The 20,166-nt window shown below is 49.2% G+C and overlaps 1 protein-coding gene across 7 annotated transcripts; it reads left to right on the forward strand.

The window, feature by feature from the left end:
* Positions 1-6,113: 6,113 nt before the first annotated feature.
* On the forward strand, positions 6,114-18,302 carry ZNF3 (zinc finger protein 3). 7 transcript variants are annotated; one of them, XM_010377679.2, is made up of 6 exons: positions 6,118-6,707; positions 8,819-8,939; positions 10,835-10,965; positions 12,613-12,701; positions 12,982-13,108; positions 16,069-18,302. In XM_010377679.2, the coding sequence occupies exons 3-6, from the start codon at positions 10,911-10,913 to the stop codon at positions 17,133-17,135; spliced, it is 1,338 nt and encodes a 445-aa protein (XP_010375981.2). In that variant the 5' UTR covers positions 6,118-6,707; positions 8,819-8,939; positions 10,835-10,910; the 3' UTR covers positions 17,136-18,302. The 7 variants fall into 7 exon arrangements, with proteins under 7 accessions (XP_030788159.1, XP_010375981.2, XP_010375980.2 ...); XM_010377678.2 differs by lacking the exon at positions 6,118-6,707 and adding an exon at positions 6,723-6,853; XM_030932300.1 differs by lacking the exon at positions 6,118-6,707 and adding an exon at positions 6,725-6,853 and having other exon boundaries at positions 8,819-8,935.
* The last annotated feature ends 1,864 nt before the right edge of the window (positions 18,303-20,166 follow it).

Raw genomic sequence — 20,166 nt, forward strand, 5'->3', positions numbered from 1 at the left:
TTCCTTCCCGGCTTCCGTAAGGCGAGCAGCGCATGTTCAGTATCTCCGCGGCGAGCGGCGGGCTTGGCGTCCGGGGAGCAGGCAGTTCCCGGGTCGCGGCGGGCGGCACTCGGTGCGGGGAAGCTCGACGGCCTCTGGGCTTCGGTCCCTGCGGGTTTTCCCAGACTCTGTCCCCGCCTGTCGCCTGCGGGTGACCTTTGACAAATTAACGACTTGATCGTCCTCGTCTGTAAAATTGGGGTAAGAACTCCTAGTTCTTCAGGCTGTTGCAGAATGAATGACATGTCGTGTTATTTCCCTCACAATAAAATCCAGACAACTAACCACAGCCTGCAAGGCCCTGCCTGATCTGGCCCCGGTCTGGCCTCTACTTTTCTAGCCCTTGATCTTCAGGCTACAGCTGCACTGGCCCTCATGTCTGGTGGTGGTGGTTTGTTTTGTTTTGTTTGAGACAGGGTCTCGCTCTATCGCCCAGGCTGGAGTGCAGTGGCCTGATATCAGCTCACTGCACCCTCAAACTCTCGGGCTCAAGTGATCCTCCCATTTCAGCCTCCCGAGTAGCTGGGACTACAGGTGCACCCCACCGCACCCAGCTAATTTTATTATTATTTTTTATTTTGATAGAGACATGAGTCTCACTAGGTTGTCCAGGCTGGTCTCCAACTCCCTGACAGAAGCGATCCTCCATCCTCCGCCTCCCAAAGCACTGGGATTACAGGCATGAGCCACCACACCCAGCTCTCCGTGTCTGTTTTTCACATGCCTCACTCTCGCATTCAGGAGCCTGTGGTTCCTTCTCTTATTCATCATGGTATCCCCTGTGATCAACACGGTGCCTGACACATTGGTGCCTAGATACTTTTTGAGTGAATGAAGGAATAATTTGGGATGGAATCTGGTGTTGAGTTGCTCCATCTTGTGAAAGTTGCAGATACCAGGACAAAAATCACATTGTCAAGTCCAAACAAATTGGAGCCATGAGAACACCAAGGAGACGGGCTCATGCTTGCATGTCTGAAATAGGGACTGTCTCAAGGACTTTCGAAAATAACCCCACAAGGCCAAGCATAGTGGCTCACACCTGTAATCCCAGCACTTTGGGAGGCCAAGGCTGGCCAATCACTTGAGGTCAGGAGCTTGAGACCAGCCTGGCCAACATAGTGAAACCCTGTCTCTACTGAAAATACAAAAATTAGCCGGACCTGGTGGCATGTGCCTGTAGTCCCAGCTACTCGGGAGACTGAGGCAGAAGAATTGCTTGAACCCGGGAGGGAGAGGCTGCAGTGAGCTGAGATGGCACCACTGCACTCCAGCCTGGACGAGATAGAGTGAGACTCCGTCTCAAAAATAAATAAGTAAATAAATAAATAAAATAACTCCACAAGGCCAGGCATGGTGACTCACACCTGTAATCCCAGCACGTTGGGAGGCCAAGGTGGGAGGATCACTTGAACCCAGGAGTTTGAGACCGGCCTTGGCAACATGGTGAGACCTTGTTTCTACAAAAAATGAAAACAAAATTAGCTGGGTATGGTGGGGGCATGCTGAAGAAATTTATGCTTGGGAACTGAGTCAAAACTCCCTTCCTTTTTGTTCCCAGATAGCTGTAATTCCACAACCCTGTGTCATAGCCTCATACATAAGCCAGGTTCCTACAATGGCAAAGGGCATATACCTCCCTAGATGGTCTCCCTTACAAATTCCTTGCCAGGAAATTCCTCATTAGCCTCTAAATCTTTCAGCATAAACACTCCCCCTATAAACCAGCCCTAATCCGAGTTCTGTGAAATCTCATACTGACAATGTTGATTACAAGCTCATCTTCCCAATTATAGAACAAGGAAGAGACCAGGAATCATTCCTCCACCTATCATGAGACAGATGCATAATTGACTTTTTCCTCCACTCCCTCTTTTCAAATGTTTATTGTATCTTACATAAAATGTAGATTTACCAAACACTAATGAGAACCTCACAAAAAAGTAACCATTTGCAGCAGGGTGCGGTGGCTCATGCCTGTAATCCCAGCGCTTTGGGAGGCGAGTGCATCACTTGAGGCCAGGAGTTCAAGACCAGCCTGGCCAACATGGTGAAACTCCATCTCTACTAAAAAGACAAAAATTAGCCGGGTGTGGTGGTGCCCACCTGTAATCCCAGCTACTCAGGAGACTGAGGCAGGAGAATCGCTTGAGCCTGGGAGGTGGAGATTGCAGTGAGCTGAGATGGACCCTTTGGACTCCAGCCTGGGCAACACAGTGAGACTCTATTTCAAAAAATAAAGTAAAATAACCATTTGCTGGACTGAGCACAGTGGCTCACGCCTGTAATCCCAGCACTTTGGGAGGCCGAGGTGGGCAGATCATGAGATCAGGAGATCGAGACTGTCCTGGCTAACACGGTGAAACTCCGTCTTTACCTAAAATACAAAATATTAGCTGGGAGTGGTGGCACACACCTGTAGTACCAGCTACTTGGGAGGCTGAGGCAAGAGAATCGCTTGAACCTGGGAGGCGGAGGTTGCAGTGAGCCGAGATCGCGCCATTGCACTCCAGCCTGGCGACAGAGTGAGACTCTTTCCAAGAAAAACAAAACACGCGGTCGGGCGCGGTGGCTCAAGCCTGTAATCCCAGCACTTTGGGAGGCCAAGACGGGCGGATCATGAGGTCAGGAGATCGAGACCATCCTGGCTAACACGGTGAAACCCCGTCTCTACTAAAAAAATACAAAAATCTAGCTGGGCGAGATGGTGGGCGCCTGTAATCCCAGCTGCTCGGGAGGCTGAGGCAGGAGAATGGTGTAAACCCGGGAGGCGGAGCTTGCAGTGAGCTGAGATCCGGCCACTGCACTCCAGCCCGGGCGACAGAGCGAGACTCCGTCTCAAAAAAAAAAAAAAGGAAAACAAAACAAAACAAAACAAAAAACATTTGCTTCACTGCCTCTCCTTCTGCTTTATTTTCCTCTTGCATGCCTTCTTCCCTTAAATACTGAGTTCCTGGCCAGGCACAGTGGCTCATGCCTGTAATCTCAGCACTTTGGGAGGCCAAGGTGGGTGAATCACCTGAAGTCAGGAGTTCAAGACCAGCCTGGTTTCGACCAGTAGAGATGGTGAAACCCTGTCTCTACTAAAAATACAAAAATTAGCCAGGCATAGTGGTGCATGCCTGTAATCCCAGCTATTCGAGAGGCTGAGGCAGGAGAATCACTTGAACCCGATAGGCAGAGGTTGCAGTGAGCTGAGATCACGCCACCACACTCCAGCCTGGGTGACAGAGCAAGACGCTGTCTCATAAAAAACCCAAAAATTCACATCTGGCAAGCCTAGGCTGTTCCACCCCCTCCTTACCCCTAAGCCTAAGCAAGTTGCACACACTGCTCCTTCTGCCTCCCCTACAAAAAGGGGTACAGACACGTAGAAAGAGCCAGACAGACTCTGGCTCTAGATGTCTGTATCCCCATCCGCAGTGTAAGCTCCTAGAAAGCAGGTGGAGAACTGTGTTATGACCCTGAACAGCCCCGTATGGTGACAGTTGTAACTTACAGGGGAATTATGCAATCTCTCCGTTTAGGAGCCTGGACGAAGGAAAGTTGAAGGGGCCAGCAACCCTCAATGGAACGGACTTGAGAAATCCTGCAGGAAGAGGGGTCTTCTGGCCAAAGGGAAGTTAAAAATGAATTTATCTTATTCTAGTCCCCAGCGATAAACCAACCAGGTCTGGACAAACTGAGAGGGTTGTCAAAGAAAAGTACATAAGGCCTTGTTTCTGTTTGGAAAAATGAGGTCAGAAAAATGTATCTCTTTCGCGAGATGTTGGCTCACTGCAACCTTCACCTCCTGGGTTCAAGCGATGATTCTTGTGCCTCAGCCTCCCAAGTAGCTGAGATATCAGGCTTGTGCCACCACACCTGGCCAATTTTTTTATTTTTAGTAGAGACGGGTTTTCGGCATGTTGGCTAGTCTGTTCTCAGACTCCTGGCCTCAAATGATCCGCCTGCCTGGGCCTCCTAAAGTGCTAGCATTACAGGCATGAGTCACCGTGCCTGGCCAGAAAAATGTATCTCTTTGGTGCGGTGGCTCAAGCCTGTAATCCCAGCACTTTGAGAGGCCGAGACGGGTGGATCACAAGGTCAGGAGATCAAGACCATCCTGGCTAACACGGTGAAACCCCGTCTCTACTAAAAAATACAAAAAACTAGCCGGGCGAGGTGGCGAGCGCCTGTAGTCCCAGCTACTTGGGAGGCTGAGGCAGGAGAATGGCCTAAACACGGGAGGCGGAGCTTGCAGTGAGCTAAGATCCGGCCACTGCACTCTAGCCTGGGCGACAGAGCGAGACTCCGTCTCAAAAAAAAAAAAAAAAAAAAAAAAGATTGAGTTGGCTTTATTAGGGATTCATGAACTGGCACCACCCAGTCTACAAAACAGAAAGGAAGCCATGTGTGATGGTGTGTGCCTGTGGTCCCAGCTACTCTGGAGGCTGAGAAGGGAGGATTGCTTGAGTCCAGGAGGTTGAAGCTGTAGTGAGGTAGGATCATGTCACTGCACTTCAGCCTGGGTGACAGAGTGAGACCCTGTCTCTAAAAAAAAAAGACTTCATATGTTGAAGAAGGCAGAGGAAAGCATGAACATGATGAGGTGCTTTCCTTCTATTGACAGCTGTTGTGATACCTCAGTTCTTATCTTCTTAGTTTAAAGTAATTTAAGGCCAGGTGCAGTGGCTCACACCTGTAATCCCAACATTTTAGGAGGCTGAGGTGGGCGGATCCCTTGAGCTCAGGAGTTTGAGACCAGTCTGGGCAACATGCTGAAACCCTGTCTCTACAAAAAAGTAGCCAGGCGTGGTGGCATGCATCTGGGGTTCCAGCTACTCGGGAGGCTGAGGTGGGAGGATTGCTTGACCCTGTGAGGTGGAGGTTGCAGTGAGCCAAAATCACAACACTGCACTCCAGCCTGGGTGACAGAGTAAGACCCCCATCTCAAAAGAAAATAAAACATTTAAAGAAACACACAGGAGGCCGGGCATGGTGGCTCACACCTGTAACCCCAGCGCTTTGGGAGGCTGAGGCGAGACAAGCCTGACAAACATGGTGAAACCTTGTCTCTACTAAAAATACAAACAAATTAGCTGGATGTGGTGTCACACACCTCTAGTCCCAGCTACTTGGGAGGCTGAGGCATGAGAATTGCTTGAACCCAGGAGGCGGAGGTTGCAGTAAGCCAAGATCACGCCACTCCACTTCAGCCTGGGTGACAAGAGCAAGACTCTGTCTCAACAACAACAACAACAAAAAAAAAAAAAAAAAAAAAGAAAAAGAAAAAGAAAAAAAGAAACACATGTCAAAGGAAATCCAGCATAGAGTAATTTATTGCAAAAGGAAAATAATATCTTGAAAGTTAAGTGCAGAGTAGACAGTACACCCTGAGAGAGAGAGAGAGTTAGTTCAGGGAGGGCTGCTCCTAAGGATGAAACAGCAAAGGCTGGCTCTAGAGAGACCCCCTTTGTGGGGCGGGGGGGTCTTACACGATTATTCCTAAGGGGGTGGGAGAGGTGTTACTAGTAACCATGTTCTGGGTGGTCCTCTAGGTGCACATGCGCAGTGGTTGTACAGGCTTGTTGATACATTGCATGTTTCATTAGCATCTTAAATCTCCACCCAGGGGTGTGTTTTTTACTATGATAATGAGCAAAGGGACAGGTGAAATCAAAATGCGCATGCCCCCTACAGGCGACAGTCCCTACTGGAGAGAGCTCTGCTTGAATGAGTTCAATTACAATGCAAATGCTGGGGCTTACTATGTTGACTGTGCGGTCACCACGGTTGCCGCGTCTCCAGGACACGGTCACTTCCTTGACTACCTATCCCACCTCGCTTCCACCTGTAGCTTCCTTTTTTTTTTTTTTTTTTTTGAGACAGAGTCTCACTCTGTGGCCCAGGCTGGCGTGCAGTGGTTGGATGTCGACTCACTGCAACCTCCGCCTCCTGGTTTCAAGCGATTCTCCTGTCTCAGCCTCCAGAGTAGCTGGGATTACAGGCGCCCGCCACCATGCCCAGGTAATTTTTTTGTATTTTTAGTAGAGACAGGGTTTTGCCATGTTGGCCAGGCTGGTCTCAAACTCTTGACCTCAGGTGATCCGCCCGCCTCGGTCTCCTAAAGTGCTGGGATTACAGGCGTGAGCCTCCGCGCCCGGCCGGTAGCTTCCTCTTTTCTGCTCTCATCACCTGTACACGGGTTTTTTCCTCATGTCAACTCTGTGATGGGCTGGAATGTTTTCTTCAGATGTGGGTAATTTAAAGGGGACATTTTTGCAAGACACCAACAAAAAATCGGTTTGTTTAGAGGCAAGTTTTAAATCAGGGTCCATTTTTTTAATATTGATGAATCCTTCAAGAATTGTATATTTACTGCTGCCCTTCGCGAGCAAGCCTGAGAAGCGCGGGCTCGACATCTCCGTGCGCCCCAGCCGCCGGCCCCCAAGGCAGGCGACGCCGAAGCACATGTCCTGACGCCCAGGACCGTGGTCGGCCGCTTTCGCACGTGCGTGGCCAGCAGAGGGCGCAGCCGGCCAGCCCCACAGCGAAAGATCGCCGAGTGCCGCGTCAGCGATCAAGCTCCTTGCCCTCGCCGCCTGCCAGCTGCCCTGAGTCAGCAAACCAGAGAGGCGAGGACCTCCCATTTTCCTAGACAGAACAAGTGGGCGTTGGGGGCACGGGTGAGTGTCAAGAACAACCGACCCGGAAGCGAAATGAGGGGGAACTTCCGTTCTTTGTTCTGTCCCCGGTGTGTGGGTCTGTGACAGGGTCCAACAGGGCCTGGTCCGTGTCCGGTCCCCCAAATCTGTCGTCCCTGTCCCCCAGGGTGAGTCCACGCGTCCCCGGGTCTCGCGGTGAGACGGAGGCTGTGGTCGCCGGGGAAGGGGGTGGTGTCTGTGCCTCTGCGGCCCTTAGGGTTCCCCGGCCGGCCCGGAGCAGGGTGCGGGGAGGCGCCCCTCCGTCCCTTGCAGCCCGTCCTCTACTCCGCTTCCCCAGGGATCCCCCTAGCCTAGCGGGACCCTGCGTAGGGGTTAGTAATGGGGCTCCAGTTCTGGTTTTGTGACTTAAACGGGGCCCCAGCTGGAGCGTTTAAAAGTTTCAGCAGAGTGGTAGGGGCGCCTCTCTCTTAAAAGCAGCTAATGACAGCGACCCTAACTTGGTACTTCTCCCAGACGTTTTTATTTGATGTTAACACAGTAATTCGCGTCCGTGACAGGAGCTGGGTCCAAGGATCAGAGAAGTTCTGCGAAGCGTACGCAGTTAGCACGAGGGCTGGGAGTGGGTGCAGACTCCGATTCCAGGGGTAATCCTGCTGGAGCCCAGTGCATCGAGTGATAGATACACCCGGCTCAGGCTCCGTTTTCAGTTGTATTAGATTCCTGGTTTGATCCTCTCTCTGGAAGTGGGATTGAATCCACATCGGTGTTTACACTTTGAAGGGCTTGTGTAAACTCCAGGAGAGGATAGCAGAGTGATGAACCTGAAACCGATGGACTAATTAGAGGAACTAAGCGTATTATTTTCTCCAGAAAAGACATTTGTGGAGAGTGGGCACCATTTGATTATATGTGTTTGATGGACAGTCAGGTGAAAGGAGAAGATCCTGTTGTTTAAGCTCTTTTGTTTTTTTAAAAATTATTTATTTTTGAGACAGTCTCTCTCTGGAGTGCAGTGGCGCGATGGCAGCTCACTGCAACCTCCGCCTGCCGGTTCAAGCGCTTCTCCTGCTTCAGCCTTCCGAGTGGTTGGGACTACAGGCGCCCGCCACCACACCCGGCGAATTTTTTTGTATTTTTAGTAGAGACGGGGTTGCGCCCTTTTGGCCAGGTTGGTCGCCAACTCCTGACCTCAAGTGATCCCAACTTTGAGATCCCACTCGCCTCGGCCTCCCAAAGTGTTGGGATTACAGGCGTTAGCCACCGTTCCCGGCACTTTTTTTTTTCCTTTTAAAATTTTTGTGTGTATTAAGGTCTTGCTCTGTTGCCCCCGGCTGGAGTGCAGTGGTGCCATCATGGGTCACTGTAGCCTGGAACTCTTCCCACCTCAGCCTCCTAAAGTGCTGGGGTTACAGGTGTGAGCCACTGCATGTGGCCAGTCATTGAATTTCTGTCATGCACTAGGTCTCTGTAAGGTGAAGGTCCAAGGAGACAGATTTTCATCGAATCACCTGAAGACTTCTAATGGCTCAGCTGTGCAATGTGGATCCCCTGCTGAAGTAGTTGGTAGCACAGTATCTAGCAAGTTAGCTGACAGAACGTTAGAACTTTCTTACCCTGCGTGGAGGTGGACCTAAGAAACTACCATTCCCCTTCATCTCTCCACGGGTGCAACACAAATACTACTAGTTGTGGTGGTGGTCTTAATTGGTATTTATTAGCATATAATAAGTATTCTCTCTTTTTTTCCTTTTCTCTAAATATCTTGATTAGAAATGAAGTTTAGGGTGGACGCGGTGGCTCACACCTGTAATCCCAGCGCTTTGGGAGGCTGAGGCGAGAGGATCACTTGAGGCCAGGAGATTGAGACCAGCCTGAGCAACATAGTGAGGCTGCATTTCTACAAAAATAATTTAAAAATACTCAGCCAGATGTGGCAGTGCACACCTTCAGTCCCAGCTCCTTGGGAGGCTGAGCTGGATCACTTGAACTCAGGAGTTTGAGGCTGGAGTGAGCTTAAACTCACTGCACCTCAGCCTGAGCAGCAAAGTCAGACCCTGTCTCACATGGAAAAAAAAAAAAAAGATGTTTGCATGAATATTTTAAATTCCTTTTTTTCTCCCTTAATCACACAGCGTTGGCATCGACAAAAGTCAGAATTCCCGGGAACTTGAAGAGAGGCTGTTAAATTCCCAGTAATTGCTCCTTTGGCCTTCTAGGGACTGACTTCAAAGAAGGAAGGAAATAATCAGGCAGGTAAAGCTTTCCGTGTCTCGTTCTCACTGCCAGGCCATCTATCGCGGTCCCCAGGGGCAGCACCAGGGAGTGAGGCTGGCAACAGAGCAGGGGAAGGGCCCCGCCTGGACCTGAAGCCATGGGGGCACAATGGAGAGTTTTATTTCTGTGAGAAACACTGTTTACTGCTCCAGACACTGGGTGCTTGTTCTCAACAATATGCCTTTGAGTTCCAGCTTTGCTTAACCCAGCTGTGAGAGGGAGCGTTGCCTTTTTCTCTGGAGTCAGACCTTTGACCGGCCTTTCTAGGAGTTTGTACTGAAAGCTGACTTGTTGAGGGTGTCAGCTCATAAATAGCCCTGGAGATTGTAAAGGTGGTTGATAAGAGGATATGATGGTTGGCTCTGAGACACTGTTGAAGGGACCCTGCTGGGAGGGCGATAAGGTGTGTCACCTTGATTGCCAGTGGCCTGGCTTGTGCCTGAGTCAGTGCTTTCCACTGTGTAAGGGCACTGGTATTGGACATTCTGTATCCCATGCTACCCGAAGACCAGAGTTGTCCAAACTTGTAATTGACTTTCAAACAGGACTCCTCTTCCTTTGTTTTTTTTTTTTCTTTTATTCTCTCAAACATTCTTTTATCCAGCCCTCTTCCTTTGATGCCTTATGTGAGTGTAACAGTCTAATTATGAAGCACATACTTTTTGCATTCCTGATTTTTTTTTACTCCTTGCAGTTGTGAGTTGCGATAGAGTTAGCACTCAGCAAACATTTGGTATGTGAGCAAATGAGTAAAGAGATAATGAGAAGTAGATAAAATCCAGGGTTTTCTTTTTTTTTTGAGACGGAGTTGCACTCTGTTGCCCAGGCTGGAGTACAGTGGCGTGATCTCGGGTCACTGCCACCTCTGCCTCCCGGGTTCAAGCGATTCTCCTGCCTCAGCCTCCCAAGTAGCTGGAATTACAGGTGCATGTAACACCATGCCCATCTGATTTTTGTATTTTTTCCTTTTTTTTTTGAGACAGAGTCTCACTCTATTGCCCAGGCTGGAGTGCAGTGGCGTGATCTTGGCTTACTGCAAGCTCCGCCTCCTGGGTTCAAGTGATTTTCCTGCCTCAGCTTCCCGAGTAGCTGGGATTATAGGTGCGCACCACCATGCCCAGCTAATTTTTTGGATTTTTAGTAGAGATAGGGTTTCATCATGCTGGCCAGGCTGGTCTTGAACTCCTGACCTCATGATTTGCCCGCCTCAGCCTCCCAAAGTGCTGGGATTACAGGCATGAGCCACCATGCCCAGCCTGGGAGTAGTCTTTTTATGCCAGTAAATGTATATACCTGCTCCTGCATTTTGTTATAAATACTACTCAAAGCGGTGGGGGCAGCCAATGGTGGGATATTGTTGAGGAACTTGGGCCCTTTTTGTGGTCCTTGTGATAGTCTCATTTCAGGGAGTATATTTAGCAGGATCTAAAAGACTAGTCCCAGGCTGGGTGTGGTGGCTCACGCCTGTAATCGTAGCACTTGGGGAGGCTGGGGTGGGTGGATCACCTGAGGTCAGGAGTTCGAGACCACCCTGGCCAACATAGTGAAATCCTGTCTCTACAAAAAATACAAAAATTAGCTAGGCGTGGTGGCGCGAGCCTTTAATCCCAGCTACTTGGGAGGTTGAGGCAGGAGGATCACTTGAACCCGGAGGGCAGAGGTGGCAGTTAGCCAAGATTGCGCCATTGCACTCCAGCCTGGGTGACAAGAGTGAAACTCCATCTAAAAAAATAAATTATTTATAAAAGACTAGTCCCAGTTGCCGCATTTCTTCTCACTGTTCCTGGGTAGTCACTGAAATACTAGCTCTCATTTTTCTGTATCCAGGAGGTTTTTTTGAATTATCTTTGAACCTTGGACTTTTGCTTCTGCAGTGCTTCCTCATTCTCCTTCAAAACCTGCTTCCCGCTGAGTCTGCACGTAGGAGACCAGAGAGCACCTTGCCCTTCCATGGAAACTCAGGCCGATCTCGTATCTCAGGAACCTCAGGCCCTGCTTGAGAGTGGTGAGGAATAAGGACTCATTCATTCTATTACTCAGTCATTCAGCAGTCATCCATTGAAATCGCTCATTCACCAGGTACTAGGCTAACTACTGGAATCCAGATGTGAATAAGACACACTCTTTGTCATTCAGTAACTCACAGCCTAGTGGGGAAGCTGACTGAACAGTAATCAATGACAGCTTGATTGGTTTGATAATTGAGGCAGATTTTTTTTTTTTTGAGACGGAGTCTTGCTTATTGCTCAGGCTAGAGTGCAGTGGCACAGTCTCAGCTTACTGCAACCTCCACCTCCTGGGTTCAAGTGATTCTCCTGCCTCAGCCTCCCATGTAGCTGGGACTACAGGCACCCACTACCACGCCCAGCTAATTTTTGTAGAGACGGGGTTTTTGCCATGTTGGTCTGGCTGGTCTTGAACTCCTGAGCTCAGTGCCTACCTTGGCCTCCCAAAGTGTTGAAATTACAGGTGTGAGCCATCGCACCTGGCCACTGAGGCAGTTTTGAAGGGTTTTGAGTACCTCACGTGAGATTAAGGAAACCGTGTCAGTCATTCCATTTTTTGGGCATTCTATGCAGCTGACTTCATAGGCATAGTTTGTGCTTTTTAGGAGCATGCTTTTAGAGGAAGCGCTTGGGAATCATTTTGTGGGTCATAGGCAAAAAGATAGAGTTGAATAGGAAGCCACTAAAATATATTTTGCGGCCAGGCACGGTGGCTCACTCCTGTAATCCCAGCACTTTAGGAGGCTGAGGTGGGCAGATCACAAGGTCAGGAAATCAAGACCATCCTGGCCAACACAGTGGCCATCTCTACTAAAAATACAAAAAATTAGCTGGGCATGGTGGCATACGCTTGTAGTCCCAGCTATGCCAGAGGCTGAGGCAGGAGAATTGCTTGAACCTGGGAGATGGAGGTTGCAGTGAGCCGAGGTCACGCCACTGCACTCCAGCCTGGGCGACAGAGCGAGATGCTGTCTCAAAAAAAAAAAAAAAAATTGCAGAAAAAGATAAGAGATCCAACATAGAAAGAGGAAACATTTTTAGTGTACAGATTTGATCTGGGGTGGAGAGAAAGGAGCTGTGGGCATTGTGTTTCCAGTTAGGGTTGGGGTGGAGCTGCTGGTTTTTCTGTGGTCTAAGAACTTCATGCTGGGTGCAGTGGTGCACGCCTGTAATCACTAATCCCAGCTACTTGGGAGGCTGAGGCGGGAGGATCACTTGAGCCCAGCAGTTTGAGACCAGCCTGGGCAACATAGCAAAACCCACCTCAAAACAAAAAATAGACCGTGCAAGAGCAGGGTCGTATGTTTCTGGCCAAACTTGGGTGAATGGACAAGAATGCAGTCATCACTAAGATAGGACTGGGCGGCTGCATTGAGAGAAGAGTGACTGGAGAGAGAAGGGGGGGCCTGGGGCAGACTGGAGGCCAAGAATGACTTGGCCATCCTGCTCAGGCAGGATGGACCCGCTCTGAGTGTGCCTTTGTTGGACACACGAGCTAGCTGCAGAGGAAGCAAACTTAGAAATGTGAGAGAGAGGGTCCTGTGTTGTCCCAGGACCCCGGGAGCTTTCTGTGGGTTGGGAAATCAGCAGGTTGGGAGGTCACAGAGTAGATGGACTCATTCCTGGGCCCTTTTATTGCCCTTCAGCTCTTCCTTCAAAAGTTCCTGCCTTTTCTGACAAGGACAGCCTGGGGGATGAGATGTTGGCAGCTGCACTCCTAAAGGCCAAGTCCCAGGTAAGCTGTGGTTCCTTTCATCCTTTTCCTTTCCATTTTCTGTGCAATGACATCCCATTCAGAGCCTTAAACCCTGATCTTCTCCATCAGGCCCATGGTTCTGTCCTGCTGAATCATGGACCCTCACCTTCCATCTTGGACTCTTGTCTCTCTTCCTCCACCCTGCCCTCCTTTCCTCCCTTCCCAAATGTGCATTTTTCACCCCATCCTCAGTTATTTTTTTGGTGCTGCCATTCACATTCCTCACCCTGAAATTGCATGCCAGCACGTGTTGTTTCAGGAGCTGGTAACCTTTGAGGATGTAGCCGTGTACTTCATCCGGAAGGAGTGGAAGCGTTTGGAACCTGCTCAGAGGGACCTCTACAGAGATGTGATGCTGGAGAATTACGGCAACGTGTTCTCACTGGGTAAGGAGTTGTACCTTCTCTACAAAACTCGCTGGTGTTTCTTTGCTTCTTTGTTTGTTAGTAACAATCTAGTCACTGAAAAGAGCTGTTTCAACAGATTTTTTTTTTTTTTTTTGAGGTGCAATGGCACAATCTTTGCTCAGCGCAACATCCACTTTCCAGCTTCAAGCGTTCCCAGGTTCTCACCTCTGCCTCCCAAGTAGGTGGGACTACAGGCATGCACCACCACACCGGGCTACATTTTGCATTTATTTTGTTTTGTTTTGTTTTGTTTTGTTTTAGTAGAGACGGGGTTTCACCATGTTGGCCAGGCTGGTCTCAAACTCCTGACCTCAAGTGATCCACCTGCCTTGGCCTCCCAAAGTGCTGGGATTACAGGCATAAGCCACTGTGCCTGGCCTGGCTAAGGATTGACTCAGTCTTGGAAAATTGTAAGAACAATAATCTTAACTCATTTATACAGCAGTTTGCAACTTATAAAGCGTTCTCATATATATTCTTTCATTTAATCTTCACAGTAACACATTAATTGAGGCAGCTAGTATTATTCCTCATTTTACAGGTAAGGAAAGTGATAGCCACCTCACCCTCCAGGTGAGGTGGCTCACACCTGTAATCCCAACACTCTGAGAGGCTGAGGCAGGAGGATCACTTGAGGTCAAGAGTTCAAGACCAGCCTAGGCAACATGGTGAGAGCCTGTCTCTACCAAGTATCCAAAAAATTAGCCAGGCATGGTGGCACACTCCTGTAGTCACAGCTACTTGGGAGGCTGAGGTTGGAGGATCACTTGAGCCTGGGAAGCTGAGGTTGCAGTGAGCTGAAATGGCACCACTGCACTCCAGCCTGGGTGACAGAGAGACCCTGTCTCAAAAAATAAATAAGTAAATAAAGTGGAGGTGAGGGTAGAGGTCTCAATGCCTTGTGCATGCATGGTCATCGATTGTGCTGATGAGTGGTAAAACTTGGGGCCTAGTCTTTAACTCCAAATCTGGTACCTTTTTTTTTTTTTTTGAGATGGAGTTTCGCTCTTGTTGCCAGGCTGGAGTGCGATGGCGTGATCTTGGCTCACCGCAACCTCCGCCTCCCGCTTTTCAAGCAATTCTCCTGCCACAGCCTCCTGAGTAGCTGGGATGATAGGCATGTGTCACCACGCCTGGCTAATTTTGTATTTTTAGTTGAGACAGAGTTTCTCCATGTTGGTCAGGCTAGTCTCAAACCCCCGACCTCTGGTGATCTGCCTGCCTCGGCCTCCCAAAGTGCTGGGATTACAGGTGTGAGCCACCGCGCCTGGCCAAATCTGGTACTTTTTCCATATTATTCTCAGGACTTAATATATAATCCAGAGACTTTTCTGAAGGATTATTGTATTGCCATCCCCGAACACATGAGGTGCTGCTGTGTGCCCACGTCTCTTTCCTCCCCTTCTCTGCTTCTCTACTCCCCTTCTCTAACCTCTAGGGACCTGTTGCTTTGTTCAGGACCTAGTGCCCCTGCTGCTCTGTAGAAACTTAGAAAGGTTAAGAAATTAGGCCAGGCGCGGTGGCTCATGCCTGTAATCCCAGCACTTTGGGAGACTGAGGCGGGCAGATACTGAGGTCAGGAGTTTGAGACCAGCCTGGCCAACATGTTGAAATGCCGTCTCTACTAAAAATACAACAAAATTAGCTGGGGGTGGTGGCGTGTGCCTGTAATCCCAGCTACTCGGGAGGCTGAGGCAGGAGAATTGCTTGAACCTGGGAGTGGAGGTTGCAGTAAGCCAAGAACACGCCACTACACTCCAATTTGGGTGACAGAGTGAGACCCTGTCTCAAAAACAAAAAAAAAAAAAAAAAAGGAAAATTAAGAAATTAGTTTCTTAACCTTTAGGATATAGAATTCCTTGTCTCTCACACCATCCTTAGTGGCTGTTTTCCCGAACAGAGCCAGGAGGCGTTCCTAAGTCTCATTTGAGACCTCCCTGTACATTTCCCTTCTCTTTCTGGCAGATCCAGGGTCTGGAATTGAGCTCTGGGACTCTCAGGGTGAGCAGATAAACTCGTCCCATGTCTCTTCCCATGAGCAGAATTCCCATTTCTGAATCCTGCCACCATCTCTCTGCTAGAGTGAGAGGAAGAGCCAAGGGGCCTGGGTTCAAAGGGAACTGAGAGCAGAGAGGTCCTAAAGAGGTACCTGTTCAGGTGAAGGAGAAACAGCTGTTCCTGTCCCTAACACACATTACCCTGTCTTTACTTTTTAAAATACCAATAAAGCTAAAAACGCAAATTCTCTGGACCCTTTACATTTATCCTCTGTGCGCAGAGTTGCCTTTAGAAACTCAAAGGAGTGAAGAGACGTCACACACTGAGATTCTTTGCATCGCCTCATGTGCAAGCATAGCCTTTTATGCATAGGGCCCAGAGTGGACTCAGCTGTCTTGCCGTTTCCATGGGCTTGGCATTTGTGGCGTGACGACAGCCGTGACTGGTCTTCTTATGGGGCCATGTCGGCCGCTAGCATCCTCCCCCTTGCTCCTTCCTGCGCTGCTGCTATCTCTCCTCACCCTTCCCCCTTTTTCTCACCAACTGTACTGTACTTGCTCTCCCTTCTTGCAGTCACTGTGTCCCCAGTTATATCCACTGCCCTGATCTCTCTAAAGGCTTTGTCACTTCATTAAGCAATATGACCTTCCTCTTCTAATACTGGTTCCCTACCTCTCTGCCTGATCCGTCCTCCCCTCCACACACACAGCTCTCGCTCCACTTCCAGCTCTGTTCTCCTTGGTTTTGCTCTCTGCCCCGCCCCTTCCCTGTCTCCTTAGCCTGGTTGTCTCATTTTGCCTTAGCTGCACACATATGGGGCAGGCCTTTTTGCAGGCATGTGCACTTGGCACTGTAAGTATTCATTATGATGATCCCGTCCTGTGATTTTCACTCTTTCTTCCCCAAGGAACAAGTGACATTTGCATTTTTTATTGTGTCAGATCGTGAGACCAGAACTGAAAATGATCAAGAAATTTCTGAAGACACAAGATCACATGGGGTCCTACTGGGAAGATTTCAGAAGGATATTTCTCAGGGTCTCAAGTTTAAAGAAGCCTATGAACGAGAAGTCAGTCTAAAGAGGCCACTGGGGAACTCCCCTGGAGAAAGACTGACCAGGAAAATGCAAGATTTTGGTCAAGTGACAGTTGAGGAGAAGATAACCCCCATGGGAGAGAGAAGCGAGAAATATGACTTTGGGAACAGCTTCACTGTGAATTCCAACCTTATCTCACATCAGAGACTCCCCGTGGGAGACAGACCCCATAAGTGTGATGAATGTAGCAAGAGCTTTAATCGAACTTCAGACCTTATTCAACATCAGAGAATCCACACCGGGGAAAAGCCCTATGAATGTAATGAGTGTGGGAAGGCCTTCAGCCAGAGCTCACACCTTATTCAGCATCAGAGAATCCACACTGGGGAGAAACCTTATGAATGCAGTGATTGTGGGAAAACCTTCAGCTGTAGCTCTGCCCTCATTCTGCATCGGAGGATCCACACGGGGGAGAAACCCTATGAATGTAATGAGTGTGGGAAGACCTTCAGCTGGAGCTCCACCCTCACGCACCATCAGAGAATCCACACTGGTGAGAAACCCTACGCCTGCAATGAATGTGGGAAGGCCTTCAGCAGGAGCTCCACCCTTATTCACCATCAGAGAATCCACACTGGAGAAAAACCCTATGAATGTAATGAGTGTGGGAAGGCCTTCAGCCAGAGCTCACACCTCTATCAGCACCAGAGAATCCACACTGGAGAGAAGCCCTATGAATGTATGGAATGCGGAGGAAAGTTTACCTACAGTTCAGGACTTATTCAGCATCAAAGAATCCACACCGGGGAGAACCCCTATGAATGTAGCGAGTGTGGGAAAGCCTTCAGGTACAGCTCGGCTCTTGTTCGCCATCAGAGAATTCACACTGGAGAGAAGCCTTTGAATGGGATGGGCATAAGCAAAAGCTCCCTCAGAGTTACAACCGAGTTAAATATCAGAGAGTCCACGTGAAAGAGCCACACACCCATTTTCCTCACTTCCCCTGAGTCTCAAGAGCTCTTGCCTTACTCTATAAATCTCAACAGCTTAGGATGTGTCCCTTCCAACTCAGACCTTCCATTTTAGAGAATAGGGCAGATTGGGCAAATCGGTGAATTTTACCAGAAATCACACCAGCCTTGGAAAGCGACAAGGCAAGCGGATGGTGTGCTGGGAACAGAAAGCAGCTCTGGGACCAGTCACCCCATTTAGGAAAGGAGTTTGCACTAAACTGTTTTTCTCACAGCAGAGGAACCTTTCCAAGGTGAGGACGGAAGCACAGTCGGGACAGAATTTGATGGATTCCTTTAGTTGGAGTCCACGTAGTCAGCACAGACGGCAGTGGAAAGGACGCTCTGGGTCCTGTTATTTGCTAGGGAGGGGAAACGGAGACTCTTTCAAAGTTACTGTTCCTAGTCCAGCTTTAAGTTTCGATAAGGAACATGCTGTTTTGTTTCATGATTTTATTAATTATGGAAATTTGGCATTGAGGGATTATATTATTGAGGGTGGAAGAGATTCCAGAAACATCATCTGTGATAATGATGTCCTTTAGGGCTCTTGGAGCAGCCAGACCATGTTTCCAAGAGAAACCTGGTGATACTGCTGGCAGACCCCACCCTCCCCAGTTGTCCTAGGGCTGAATGGGCAAATCTATCCAAACAGCTAGTAACCGGCTGTGAGGGAGAGGGTCAGAAGCACTTAGCGTTGGCCTCTGATTCCTGTCCTCTCGTCCTCTTCCCACTCCAGTGATGAAAATGATTTTCTCTAAATGCCTGGGTAAGGATGCTTTCAATGGGTAAGGATGCTTTCAAGGAGCTCACTCAGCCTGCCTACCCTGCCCTCTCACCTCTGACATCCGGCCCCAGCAGCCAGACCGCTCCTGCCTCCACCTCTGACTCTTCAGCAGCTGAAGAGTAATGCAGATAAAGAGCAAAGCCCAAAAGGAGGGGGGAAAAAAGCGAAGCCCAGAGAAGGCAGGCTGTGCCTGAGCCTGGTGGCAGAGCTCGTTGCTGGCTGAGGATGGCACTCACCAAGTATTCCCAACCGATGGGATGACCTTCCATTGTGTTTTCCCAACCCTGCTCATCCTGTAGCATAAATGAAGTGCACTATTAAACAGAATAGTTTTTCAGAAGAGATTGTGGTTTTGTGCAATGTTTGGACCATACATTTCAGTTAAAACAAGACATGTTGGCTTGGGTATGGTGGCTCACACCTGTAATCCCAGCATTTTGGGAGGCCAAGTCTGGCAGATCACCCGAGGTCAGGAGTTCTAGACCATACTGACCAACATGGAGAAACCCCGTCTCTACTAAAAACACAAAATTAGCTGGGTGTGGTGGCACATGCCTGTAATCCCAGCTACTCAGAAGGCTGAGCCAGGAGAATTGCTTGAACCCAAGTGGTGCAGGTTGCAGTGAGCTGAGATCGCGCCATTGAACTCCAGCCTGGGCAACAAAAGCAAAACTCCATCTCAAAAAAAAAAAAAAAAAAAAAGACAAGACATGTTGGTGACTATAAATGGAATCTGAAAGTTGACTTAAATTTTTTTCTTTTTTTGTTTGAGGCAGTGTCTCACTCTGTTGCCCAGGCTGGAATGCAGTGTCGCCATCTTGGCTCACTGCTGCCTCTGCCTCCCAGGTTCAAGCAATTCTTGTGCCTCAGTCTCCAGAGTAGCTGGGACTACAGGTGTGCGCCACCACGCCCCAGCTAACTTTTGTATTTTTAGTAGAGACAGGGTTTCACCATGTTGCCCAGGCTGGTCTTAAACTGAGCTCTAGCAATCTGCCGGCCTCAGCCTCCCAAAGTGCTGGGATTATAGGCGTGAGCCACTGTGCCCAACACTAAAATTTCTTTATAGGCTAGGTGCAGTGGCTCATGCTTATAATCCCAATACTTTGGGAGGCCAAGGCAGTAGGATCTCTTCAGACCAGCCTAGGCAATGTGGCAAGACCCTATCTCTACAACAAAATTTTAAAAAAATTAGGGCTGGGCGCCATGGCTCATGCTTATAATCCTAGCACTTTGGGAGGCTAAGGTGGGCAGGTCACAAGGTCAGGAGTTTGAGACCAGCCTGACCAACATGGTGAAACCGTCTCCTAAAAGCAAACAACAACAAAAAATCAGCTGGGTGTGGTGGCGCGTGCCTGTAATCCCAGCTACTCAGGAGACTGAGGGAGGAGAATCGCCTAAACACGGGTGGCGGAGGTTGCGGTGAGCCAAGATCGCACCATTGTACTCCAGTCTGGGCGACACAGTGAGACTCCGTCTCCAAAAAAAAAAAAAAAAAAAAAAATTAGCTGGGTGTGGTGGTGCACGCTGTGGTCCCATCTACTCGGGAAGCTGAGGTTAAGAGGATTGCTTCAGCCCAGAAGTTGAGGCTGCAGTGAGTCCCTGTGATTGTACCACTGCACGATGACAGAGCAAGACGGTCTCAAAAACGAAATAAAATTATAGATTACTGTTTTTCTTTTTTTTGAGACAGAGTCTTGCTCTTGCCCAGGCTGGAGTGCAGTTGAGCAATCTTGGCTTACTGCAACCTCAGCCTCCCTAGTAGCTGAGATTATAGGCGCCCACTACCACGCCCAGCTAATTTTTGTATTTTTAGTAGATATGGGGTTTCACTATGTTGGCCAGGCTGGTCTCAAACTCCTGACCTCATGATCTGCCTGCCTCAGCCTCCCAAAGTGCTGGGATTACAGGCATGTGCCACTACGCCCAACCTATGCAAGTAAGTTTTAAATCTGCCTGTGTTCTCAAGGCTGTAATCCCAGCACTTTGGGAGACCAAGGTGGGTGGATCATGAGGTCAGGAGTTTCAGACCAGCCTGGCCAACATGGTGAAACCCTGTCTCTACTAAAAATACAAAAATTAGCCAGGCGTGGTGGCATGTGCCTGTAATCCCAGCTACTCGGGATGCTGAGGCAGGAGAATCACTTGAACCCAGGAGGTGGAGGCTGCAGGGAGCTGAGATCATGCCACTGCACTCCAGCCTGGGCAA

The sequence above is a fragment of the Rhinopithecus roxellana genome, chromosome 6 (genome assembly GCF_007565055.1).
Source record: "Rhinopithecus roxellana isolate Shanxi Qingling chromosome 6, ASM756505v1, whole genome shotgun sequence".
Taxonomy (NCBI): Eukaryota; Metazoa; Chordata; class Mammalia; order Primates; family Cercopithecidae; genus Rhinopithecus; species Rhinopithecus roxellana.

What these genes read in the sequence shown, in the direction of transcription:
- ZNF3 (XM_030932299.1), top strand. Translation starts at nt 12,817, where the DNA reads ATGGACCCTCACCTTCCATCTTGGACTCTTGTCTCTCTTCCTCCACCC. An exon ending in CGGCAACGTGTTCTCACTGG is followed by an intron (nt 13,109 to 16,068) that starts GTAAGGAGTTGT and finishes TTATTGTGTCAG; the next exon opens with ATCGTGAGACCAGAACTGAA.